This window comes from Panulirus ornatus, chromosome 3 (genome assembly GCF_036320965.1).
Source record: "Panulirus ornatus isolate Po-2019 chromosome 3, ASM3632096v1, whole genome shotgun sequence".
NCBI classification, from domain to species: Eukaryota; Metazoa; Arthropoda; class Malacostraca; order Decapoda; family Palinuridae; genus Panulirus; species Panulirus ornatus.
In genome coordinates this window covers 66,497,232-66,509,481 of record NC_092226.1, presented here as the reverse complement: position 1 = coordinate 66,509,481, position 12,250 = coordinate 66,497,232, and the positions used below count along the sequence as shown (strand labels likewise).

At 40.5% G+C, this 12,250-nt stretch overlaps 1 protein-coding gene across 1 annotated transcript in view; it reads left to right on the top strand.

The window, feature by feature from the left end:
* tefu (Serine/threonine-protein kinase tefu) overlaps nucleotides 1–12,250 on the top strand; it is a 307,455-nt gene extending 295,205 nt beyond the window's left edge. The window contains exons 58-59 of the mRNA XM_071688722.1: nucleotides 6,985–7,171; nucleotides 11,236–12,250. Of these exons, the coding sequence (XP_071544823.1) occupies nucleotides 6,985–7,163 (179 nt within the window). The 3' untranslated portion in view covers nucleotides 7,164–7,171; nucleotides 11,236–12,250. The remainder of the gene's footprint in view (nucleotides 1–6,984; nucleotides 7,172–11,235) is intronic.

Sequence of the window (12,250 nt, the reverse complement as noted above, 5' to 3'; positions counted from 1 at the left end):
GCTAACACGGGAGACAGCGGCAAAGTATAATAAGAAAAGATCATTTTGTATGAAAAAGTCCTAGTCTCACCCAAGACCTGTCTAAAGGTTTCTGCAGTTCAAGGCTGCATGACTTGCAGTAGCAGAGAAATATAGGCTCTCTTATAGTAAGAAGTTTTTTGATGAGACTGTGCACCTAGCGATGCAGCCTCACCAAAGGTGACTTTTCATGGTGTAACCTTAAGCAAGCAGAGTTCGTAACTCCGCCGAGATCTCACCTGATAGAGTGTTCCCTACCAGTTGCATTCGCCATACTTGGTAGAATGCAAGTCACACCTGTAAGTATTAATGAACCTTTTCTGGCCATGGCCATTGGATAAGGCAAATTTTCACTCTATGTTAATTGTATTTTTTTTCCTCCAAGGTGGGTTTATCCTACAAGCTTTGAGAGAACCTTTGTGATACCTGGGAATTAGAAACCTCTAATCCTTGCTTCTGGTGAGGTAAATACCTCTCACCTTTTGCTAATTACTCCTTAAGTAGTTGTGGCCTAAAGCTCAGTCTCTGTTCACCTTTTCAGCAACCAATAATGACCTATTTGTAATTACCTTGTTGTACTGTACAGGGAAGGAGTGTTTTACTCTTGGGGCCCCAACTCTTAAACCACTTCTACTATCATATGTTTTTAAGCTTGTTTTTTTTGTTAGTATTTACCATTTCCCTGTGCAGTTTATTCTATTTACCCGTTACTCTCCTATAAAAGAACTTCTTTGCATCCTTTCTAACAAGATTTTCTTTAATTTCATATTATGTCCTCTTGTTTTATCCCTGCATTTTTAAAAGAACTGATTATTATCTGCATCATTAAGCTGATTTAAAGATCTCTTAAGTTTGTGATCAGGTCACCCCTCACACTTCCATGGCAAGCAAATTTAAGGCTTTGAGTCTTTCCCTGTAACTCTTCTTTATCAAGTCTGCTGCCATTGTTGTTGCTTTCCCCTGAACATTCTCTTTTAATTAGTTGTGCTTCTTTAAGGGTAGTGACTAAACTTGAGAAGCATATTCTCGTTTTGGCCTAATTTAGAATGTTTCTCGTTTTGCCCTAATTTAGAATGTGAATAGCTTGTTGAATATTTCCTAATCCTTATACTTGAATAGTAACATGTTAAGGATAATGACAGCTCCCAAGTCCCTATTACATACACATTCCTGCAGTTTATTTCATTAAGGTAATATTCATATTGAGGCCTTCTTTCATTTTGTCCTACCCTCATTAACCCTAGAATACTGTTCTTTTGTCTGTCAGACCCTGTGCTTCTTGGAATTCATTTGATCCACCAGGTTCCCATATGTGTATGACCATGTGGGTCCCTATAACTTTAGTTCTTGTTCAGACATCACTGAGGGTAGATGCATCACTCTGTGCTCCTTTTTCTTCTTTGTGTTTTATGGTGTTTGGGTCTGATAGACTGTTGGGTAGTGACAGTGTGGGTTAGAAATAACCTATAAATTATAAATGGCCTATAGATCATGGTCAGTTCTCCATCTGTCAGCAGGAAGCTGTTGGTCTGAAAAATGGATGCCTTTAATGTTAATAACTGATAATGAATAGTAAGTGTCTTTTAAGAAGTGCCAGGTCATAGGTATTGAGAAAGACATGAGAAGGTTGAGAGTCCCAAAGCTTCATTGGATGACAAGGAGAGGTTATCACACTTTCTTTGAATAAAGAAATGCTTTGCCTAACGATTAATGTACTTGCAATGATTATAGACAGTGATGAAATTTGAATGAGGAGGGAGGGTTTTGCAAGCCTGATATGCCTGTTCCCTTGCTTGAATGACTTTAGGACAGGAATGGTTGAAACATGGTTTGGAAGAAGAGATTATCTTGGAGGAAGAGGAGATAAATGCTTCCATTCCTTCAAGAATAACCTCTCCTATGAGTTTGGTGGAGACAGAACAATCACCACATAAGAGACAGTAATTTACCCAAGGAAAGTTGGAAATTTTTTTCGTAAATCATTCCAGTCATCTTTGTTGAGGTGCCAATATTTATGCTTGGAAGGGACTGCTAGAGGGGGAGGTGTCATTAGAATAGATACATGTGTGAGAGTGTGACCAGATGAACTAATTGGGGGTGAGATCGTGTAGTTCCAGTGGCATGGATTAGAGATGGAGAACAGATCCAGAATAGTAGGAGAGTGGCCATAGCAGTCAGGAATATGGGTAAGGTGGGAGATGATATGCTCTAGATCCTTAAGAATGGAGAACATGAGGGGTTCAATCCCTCCACAGTCCATATGGATGGAATTCAACCATTCTTTATGGTGAACATTGAAATCTCCGAAGTAGAGGGACTCAGCTTGCAGTTCAGTGGATGCCACGGTCTCTTGGCAGGAGTTTAGATAGGCAAAACAGAAGAAAGGTGTATTGACGTTGCTGTAAGCACAAACAGCACCTTTGAACCTGAATTGTGAGTGGAGATTATTCTTGGATATGAAAAATGGGCAAATCTTAATGGAGCCTTTGGTTCTTTCTTTCTGGGCCTACGCTTTGGGACTTCAGTGTTGTCTAACAAGTCCCAGTAAGCATCGCTGTTCAGTGGAGACAAAAAAAGAAAAAAGTTGCCATTTCAATATCAGTTTTAGCTCTCTGGAAGTCTCATACTTTGGAGAGAGGAGTATTTTTCCAGTGTATTATAGTTCCTTATCATACCATGGAAAAGTCTGTGGGGCCTGGATGTGGATAGGGAGCAGTGGTCTTGGTGCATTACACATGACAGCTAGAGACTGGTTGTGAAAGAGTGTGGCCATTTTTGTCTGTTTCCTGGCGCTACCTTGCTGAAGCAGAGGGTAGCAGTGCTGTTTCATGTGGGATGGGGTAGCACCAGGAATGGATGAAGGCAAGCAAGTATGAATATGTACATGTGTATATATGTATATGTCTGTGTATGTATATATGTATATGTCTGTGTATGTATATGTGTGTGTGTGTGGGCGTTTATGTATATATGTATATATGAGTGGATGGACCATTCTTCGTCAGTTTCCTGGTGCTACCTCGCTGATACAGGAAATGGCAATCAAGTATGATGATTATAAATGGATATCAAGAGGAGTGGTTAGGTTAAAAGAGAAGAGGTAGTGAAAGTTTTGCAGAAGATGAAATCTGGCAAGGCAGCGGGTTTGGATAGTATTGCAGTTGAATTTATGAAGAAAGGGGGTGACTTTGTTGTTGATTGATTAGTAAGGATACTCAGTGTATGTATGGTTCATGGTGAAGTGCCTAAGGATTGGTGGAATGCATGCATAGTGCCATTGTACAAAGGCAAATGGGATAAAAGTGAGTGTTCAAACCACAGAGGCATAAGTTTGTTGAGTATTCCCAGGAAATTATATCGGAGGGTATTGACTAAGAGGGTGAAGGCATGTACAGAGCATCTGACTGGGGAAGAGCTGTATGGTTTCTGAAGTGGTAAAGGATGTGTGGATCAGGTATTTTCTTTAAAGAACGTGTGTGAGAAGTACTAGCTAAAAACAGATGGATTTATATTTAGCATTTATGGGTCTGGAGAAGAATTATGATGGGGTTGATAGATATGCTTTGTGGAAGGTCTTAAGAGTATATGGTGTGGGAGGTAAGCTGCTAGAAGCAGCGAAAAGTTTTTACTAAGGATGTAAGACTTTTACGAGTAGGAAGAGAAGAGAATGATTGGTTTACACTGAAGGTCGGTTTGTGGTAAGGATGTGTGATGTCCCCTTGGTTGTTTAATTTGTTTATGGATTAAGTGGTTAGGGAGGTTCCTGAATGCACTGAACAGTGTGTGGAAAGAGAGGGTCACTGTCCTTTATGGCAAAAACGGTTATGATTGATGATGTAATAGTCCTGTTAGTGCTGTATGGATGTGAGATGTGGTTTTAGACAAAAATAAAAAGAGGGTTGATGTGTTATAAATGTTTGAGGACAATATATGGTGTGATGAGGGTTGTTAGAATAAGATGTAATAGGGTTAGAGAGAGATGTGGCAGTAAAACGAGCAAGTTAGAGGGTGTGCTGAAAGGGTATGGACATGGGGATAGGATGACTAAGAGGGTATACATGTCAGAAGTAGGGATAACAAAGATTAAGAGGAAACCAAGGAGGAGAAAGGATAGATTGAAAGATTCTTTATATAGGATTGGGTCCAGAACATCTAGGAGGGTTTAAGTTAAGGTTTGGTATCCTGAGGATAATTAGCTGCCAGTAGGCTGAACCAACACAGATGAAGAAGTGATGGAAGCCATGAAAAGGTTTTAGAATAGGGGGCCCTGGTTTCGATGGATTATACATGACAGCTAGAGAGCGAATGAGGCAATTTTGTCATCTGTTTCTGGTGCATCCTTGCTTAGCAGGAAATGGTGAACAAGTATGAAAAAAAAAAAGAATGAACAGTAAAGAATCAACCTCCCAACTAAGTCTCAAAATCACAGATGCTCGACATACACTTGTCAAAAAACTGCACTCCTCACATAGACTCATGTCACACTCATCAAAAAACCACACTCCTCACACAGACTCATGTTATACTCGCCCACATACACTGTAGACATCATCCATCACTATACCTACCATTTCAACATATTCCATTGCCCTTTATGGTCATAATGCAGCTACTGTAAAGAGGACACTGAGCACTTACTTCACAGTTGCTCTGCACATAGATGCACACACATCAAATACTTATGACCTTTGATGCCAACCAGTGGATGTGGCGAACTTCCTGAGTACTCCAGAAGCCTCATGATGATAGAAGGCAGAAAGTAATTAGGTATATTTTCTTTTTATTCATACTTGTTTGCTAATTCCCATGTTAGTGAGGTAGCACCAAGAACAGGTGAAGAAAGGCTGCCTTTGCTCACGTATGTTCTCTAGCTCTCATGTGTATTTCATCATAGCTACAGTGCCCTGTTCATAATCAGACCCCTTAGACCATTCCATGGCTCAGTCCATTGACAGCTTGTCACCCCCTGTTTAACAAACCACTCCAATTTGCTCTATCCCATGCATGCCTCTTACTCTCCGAGGAGGCATGTTCAGGCCCCAGTCGCTCAGTATCTTATTCACTCAAACCTTCCATCTCCAGTTTGTTCTTCCCCTTCTTGTCCACTACACTTCTGACATATTTATCCTCTCTGTCAACCTCTCCTCACTCATTATCTCCATATGTCCATAGCATTTCAGCACACCCTCCTCAGCTCTCAAAACGACACTCTTTTTATTATCACACCTTTTTCATATCTTTTTTCATTACATACTTGATCAAAGCACCTCACACCACATGTTGACCCCAAACATTTAATTTCCAACACATCCACCCTCCTTCACACAACCTTACCTATATCCCATGCAACACATTGGTATACTATTGTTAGTTCTACATTACTGTCAACCATCTCTATTTTGCCTTCCCTGATAACAGTTTCTCTTTCCACATGTACTTCACCTTTCCCAGAACCATCGCCCATCACGCACCTCATGTCTCACTCCTTGCAAGTTTCCACACACTGAAATATCTACTCCCCAGTATTTGAAATACTTCACTTCCTCCAATTTTTCTCTATTCAAAGTCGCACACCCCAGCTAACTTGTCTTTCAACCCTGCTAAACCAGATGACCTTACTTTTATTCACATTGACTCATGACTTACTCCTTTCACACACTACCAAACTCAGTCACCAACTTCTATAGTTTCTCATATGAATCTGCCTCCAGTACTGTATCACTGGCAACCAACAATTGACTCAAAACTCCATCCCATCCATAAACAATGTAAACGCACACTCTGCCACAGATCACCCTTCCCTTGGAACCATTCACTATCCTCTCTTCCTACTCGTACATGCCTTACATTTTCAGTAAAATCTTCTCAATGTTTCTAGCAGCTTTACTCCAACATGGTTTATTCTTAAGACCTTCCATAAGGCATCTCTATCAGCTCTCCCATGTGCTTTCTGTAGATCCATAAATGCCACATGCAAATCGCTCTGTTATTCCAAGTATTTCTCATACGCTTTCTGAAAGGCAAACACCTGATCCATACATCCTCTTCCACTTCTGAAACTACACTGCTGTTTCCCGATCTAATGCTCTGAACATGCCTTTACCCCCTTAATCACCACAATTCCATGCAGTTTACCAGGGACACTTGGCTAACTTATACCTTTGTAGCTTTGAACACCCACCTTTATCCCCCTTGCCTTTGTATACAGGGACTTACATACATTCTACCAGTCCTTAAACACCTCACAGAGATCCAAACATATTGAAAATCCTAACTAACCAATCAGAAATACAAATCATCCCCTTTCTTAATGAATTCCACTACAGTACCACCCACTCCAGCCATCTTGCCACATTTCATCTTATGTGAGGCTTTCACATCCTCTTCTATCTTCATCAAACCTCTCCATGACTATCTCATTTCACATACCACCCTAACCCAAACACCTTACATCTGTCAGCTTATCATCAGATGCATTCAACAGTCCTTCAAGATACTCACTCCATCTCACTACATCACTATCTGTTACCACTTTCCCTTTTGCCCCCTTCACCGAAGGTCCTATTTGTTCTTTTTAGAATCTTTTGTGTGTTTCTTTGCACTACTTTGCCAACATGGGAGACAGCGACAAAGTATAATAGAATATATGAATAAGAATCTTTCACATTATGGACCTCCTTTTAATACATCTTTTTTTAAGAAAAACATACTTCTTTTGAATAGCAAGAGAAAATAAGGAATAGAATATTTTGAAAATATATTAAAAGAGTTGCTGTACTGAGTAGCTGATGTTAGTGGATTAACACACTGGTGTGTTTAAGTGACATTTGGAGGCAATATGTACATGGTACCCTTGATTAAATGATTGTAGATACAGATAGGATTCAGATATTAATAACCTTTGATAATGCCATAGGTTTTCCCAAAATTGGATCATCATGTAGAGATATTACTTTATATTTTCAGGGTGGATAAATTCAGCATCGATGGCAGATCGAGTAGTCCTCCGTGTGCAGCAAAAATTGGCAGGGGTAGAGGATGGTTATCCTAGAACGGTAACTGAACAGGTTACTGTTCTACTCCAGCAAGCTACAGACCACTCTAACCTCTCGAGGCTCTTTCCGGGGTGGCAGCCATACATATAAACTTTCGGGTATTCATCGTTAACTTTGTAAAATTTACGTCCTTTTCTTAAGCAGTATTCTTTCAGAGGAAGAGCACAAACTTCATCTGGATTCTGATATGATAGTAACCAGCTCTGCTCGTGAAATAAGTAAAACCCTTTTAACTTTGCTTTACATGAGGATAAGGCAAAGTTTTCAAGATCTGTGGATATGCAGTGTTACACCTTTGTGTTCATAACTTTTCATTCTGATTTTCAAATGAAGGTAATTGACAATTTAGTTTTTAAACTTGGTGTAAATAACAAATATCGAGAAGAATTATGTCTCAAGTTGCAGCAAAGAATAATGGATAAGGGAAATGTGTTTGACAGTTTTGGATATGAAAGTCCATTATCACTGTTCAATACCAAAGATGTTTGATTGAATTGAAAATACTGAGGCTTACCTGCTGAAATTATTTAGTTTTTATTGTGTAATTATGTAAATTGTAGGGCACAGAAACTCTCAAAAGCAAAACTTTTATTTTCTAAAATGAATAATAAGTAGTTCATTAAAAAATTTATCTGTGCCATATAAATTGGAACTCTTGTTTGTTTAAAGATGAAACCATTTTGATTTAATTCATATTTTCAGCAATCGTTTTTTTTTAGGAAATATTGATTTGTACATGACATTTATTTTGACATATAACCTTTGTAATAGGACCTGTAATTATGACATTTAACATTCCTCAAGTATAGATTAACCTTTTTATGCAATTTTTTTTTTTTTTTTTTTCCCCACTGTCTCCCGCGTTTGCGAGGTAGCGCAAGGAAACAGACGAAAGAAATGGCCCAACCCACCCCCATACACACGTATATACATACGTCCACACACGCAAAATATACATACCTACACAGCTTTCCATGGTTTACCCCAGACGCTTCACATGCCCTGATTCAATCCACTGACAGCACGTCAACCCCGGTATACCACATCGATCCAATTCACTCTATTCCTTGCCCTCCTTTCACCCTCCTGCATGTTCAGGCCCCAATCACACAAAATCTTTTTCACTCCATCTTTCCACCTCCAATTTGGTCTCCCACTTCTCCTCGTTCCCTCCACCTCCGACACATATATCCTCTTGGTCAATCTTTCCTCACTCATTCTCTCCATGTGCCCAAACCATTTCAAAACACCCTCTTCTGCTCTCTCAACCACGCTCTTTTTATTTCCACACATCTCTCTTACCCTTACGTTACTTACTCGATCAAACCACCTCACACCACACATTGTCCTCAAACATCTCATTTCCAGCACATCCATCCTCCTGCGCACAACTCTATCCATAGCCCACGCCTCGCAACCATACAACATTGTTGGAACCACTATTCCTTCAAACATACCCATTTTTGCTTTCCGAGATAATGTTCTCGACTTCCACACATTCTTCAAGGCTCCCAGAATTTTCGCCCCCTCCCCCACCCTTTGATCCACTTCCGCTTCCATGGTTCCATCCGCTGCCAGATCCACTCCCAGATATCTAAAACACTTTACTTCCTCCAGTTTTTCTCCATTCAAACTTACCTCCCAATTGACTTGACCCTCAACCCTACTGTACCTAATAACCTTGCTCTTATTCACATTTACTCTTAACTTTCTTCTTTCACACACTTTACCAAACTCAGTCACCAGCTTCTGCAGTTTCTCACATGAATCAGCCACCAGCGCTGTATCATCAGCGAACAACAACTGACTCACTTCCCAAGCTCTCTCATCCCCAACAGACTTCATACTTGCCCCTCTTTCCAAAAATATATGTATATATATATATATTTTGCTCTTCCCCACTCTGATGCTCTGTACATGCCTTCACCCTCTCAATCAATACCCTCCCATATAATTTACGAGGAATACTCAACAAACTTATACCTCTGTAATTTGAGCACTCACTCTTATCCCCTTTGCCTTTATACAATGGCACCATGCACGCATTCCGCCAATCCTCAGGCATCTCACCATGAATCATACATACATTAAATAACCTTACCAACCAGTCAAGAATACAGTCACCCCCTTTTTTAATAAATTCCACTGCAATACCATCCAAACCTGCTGCCTTGCCGGCTTTCATCATCCGCAAAGCTTTTACTACCTCTTCTCTGTTTACCAAATCATTCTCCCTAACCCTCTCACTTTGCACACCACCTCGACCAAAACACCCTATATCTGCCACTCTATCATCAAACACATTCAACAAACCTTCAAAATACTCACTCCATCTCCTTCTCACATCACCACTACTTGTTATCACCTCCCCATTAGCCCCCTTCACTGAGGTTCCCATTTGTTCCCTTGTCTTATGCACTTTATTTACCTCCTTCCAGAACATCTTTTAATTCTCCCTAGAATTTAATGATACTCTCACACCAGAACTCTCATTTGCCCTCTTTTTCACCTCTTGCACTCTTGGTTTCAGAAGTGGTAGAGGATGTGTGGATCAGGTGTTTGCTTTGAAGAATGTATGTGAGAAATACTTAGAAAAGCAAATGGATTTGTATGTAGCATTTATGGATCTGGAGAAGGCATATGATAGAGTTGATAGAGATGCTCTGTGGAAGGTACTAAGAATATATGGTGTGGGAGGCAAGTTGTTAGAAGCAGTGAAAAGTTTTATCGAGGATTTAAGGCATGTGTACGTGTAGGAAGAGAAGAAAGTGATTGGTTCTCAGTGAATGTAGGTTTGCGGCAGGGGTGTGTGATGTCTCCATGGTTGTTTAATTTGTTTATGGATGGGGTTGTTAGGGAGGTGAATGCAAGAGTTTTGGAAAGAGGGGCAAGTATGAAGTCTGTTGTGGATGAGAGAGCTTGGGAAGTGAGTCAGTTGTTGTTCGCTGATGATACAGCGCTGATGGCTGATTCATGTGAGAAACTGCAGAAGCTGGTGACTGAGTTTGGTAAAGTGTGTGAAAGAAGAAAGTTAAGAGTAAATGTGAATAAGAGCAAGGTTATTAGGTACATTAGGGTTGAGGGTCAAGTCAATTGGGAGGTAAGTTTGAATGGAGAAAAACTGGAGGAAGTAAAGTGTTTTAGATATCTGGGAGTGGATCTGGCAGCGGATGGAACAATGGAAGCGGAAGTGAATCATAGGGTGGGGGAGGGGGTGAAAATCTTTGGAGCCTTGAAGAATGTATGGAAGTCGCGAACATTATATCCGAAAGCAAAAATGGCTATGTTTGAAGGAATAGTGGTTCCAACAATGTTGTATGGTTGCAAGGCGTGGACTATGGATAGAGTTGTGTGTAGGAGGGTGGATGTGCTGGAAATGAGATGTTTGAGGACAATATGTGATGTGAGGTGGTTTGATCGATAAAGTAATGTAAGGGTAAGAGAGATGTGTGGAAATAAGAAGAGCGTGGTTGAGAGAGCAGAAGAGGGTGTTTTGAAATGGTTTGGGCACATGGAGAGAATGAGTGAGGAAAGATTGACCAAGAGGATATATGTGTCGGAGGTGGAAGGAACGAGGAGAAGTGGGAGACCAAATTAGAGGTGGAAAGATGGAGTGAAAAAGATTTTGAGTGATCGGGGCCTGAACATGCAGGAGGGTGAAAGGCGGGCAAGGAATAGAGTGAATTGGATCGATGTCGTTTACCGGGGTCGACATGCTATCAATGGATTGAATCAGGGCATGTGAAGCGTCTTGGGTAAACCATGGAAAGTTCTGTGGGGCCTGGATGTGGAAAAGGAGCTGTGGTTTCGGGCATTATTGCATGACAGCTAGAGACTGAGTGTGAACGAATGGGGCCTTTGTTGTCTTTTCCTGGTGCTACCTTGCACACATGAGGGGGGAGGGGGATGTTATTCCATGTGTGGCGAGGTGGCGATGGGAATGAATAAAGGCAGACAGTGTGAATTGTGTGCATGTGTATGTGTGTATATATATGTGTACATTGAGATGTATGGGTATGTATATTTGCGTGTGGGGACGTGTACGTATATACATGTGAATGGGGGTGGGTTGGGCCATTTCTTTCGTCTGTTTCCTTGCGCTACCTCGCAAACGTGGGAGACAGCGACAAAGCAAAATAAATATATGAATATATATATTCAGAGACAGACAGTCGTACAACGGACACAAGACGTAGAAGAAGTATTAAGAAGAAGAGGAGCAAGGCAGCCGGACCATGATACATCGAGAAGCTTTTTGATGCTGCCACAGTCACCTGTTTGGTGTCCCTGGGGATATGGGAGAAAGAATACTTCCCACGTATTCCCTGCCTGTCGTAGAAGGCGACTAAAAGGGGAGCGAGTGGGGGGCTGGAAATCCTCCCCTCTTGATTTTTTTTTTTTTAATTTTCCAGAAGAAGGAACAGAGAAGGGGGCCTGGTGAGGATATTCCCTCAGAGGCCCAGTCCTCTGTTCTTAACGCTACCTTGCTAATCCAGGAAATGGCGAATAGTTTGAAAGAAAAGAAAATATATATATATATCCCTGGGGATAGGGGAGAAAGAATACTTCCCACGTATTCCCTGCGTGTCGTAGAAGGCGACTAAAAGGGGAGGGAGCGGGTGGCTGGAAATCCTCCCCTTTCTTATTTTTTTTTAATTTTCCAAAAGAAGGAACAAAGAAGGGGGTCAGGTGAGGATATTCCCTCTAAGGCCCAGTTCTCTGTTCTTAACGCACCTCGCTATCGCGGGAAATGGCAAATAGTATGAAAAAGAAAAAAAATCTTTTCTTTCATATTCAAAATCCAGGCCTCTTCTTAAGGTATTGGAATCAAACACCATGTAACTTAGTGAAAAGTATGTTTGAATGATGATGTAAACAGAACTCCTACATGTAATTATATAAATGTCTGATTGTTTAGAGCTAATTTGGCTAAATAACTCACCATTACAACAAACTTCATTTCCTATCATAACTTTGGAGGGGTGACTGTTGCACTACACAGCAGTCTTGGTCCTTCAACTTCAAGAAATCTTCATTACTGGTGGGTAAGAGTAGGAATATTTTTATTATACTCTTGGTGATTACTTGTATATGAATATGTAATTATGTAAATTGTATTACACAGAAACTTTTTTAAAAGCAAAACTTTTATTTTCTGAAATAAATGATAAATAGTT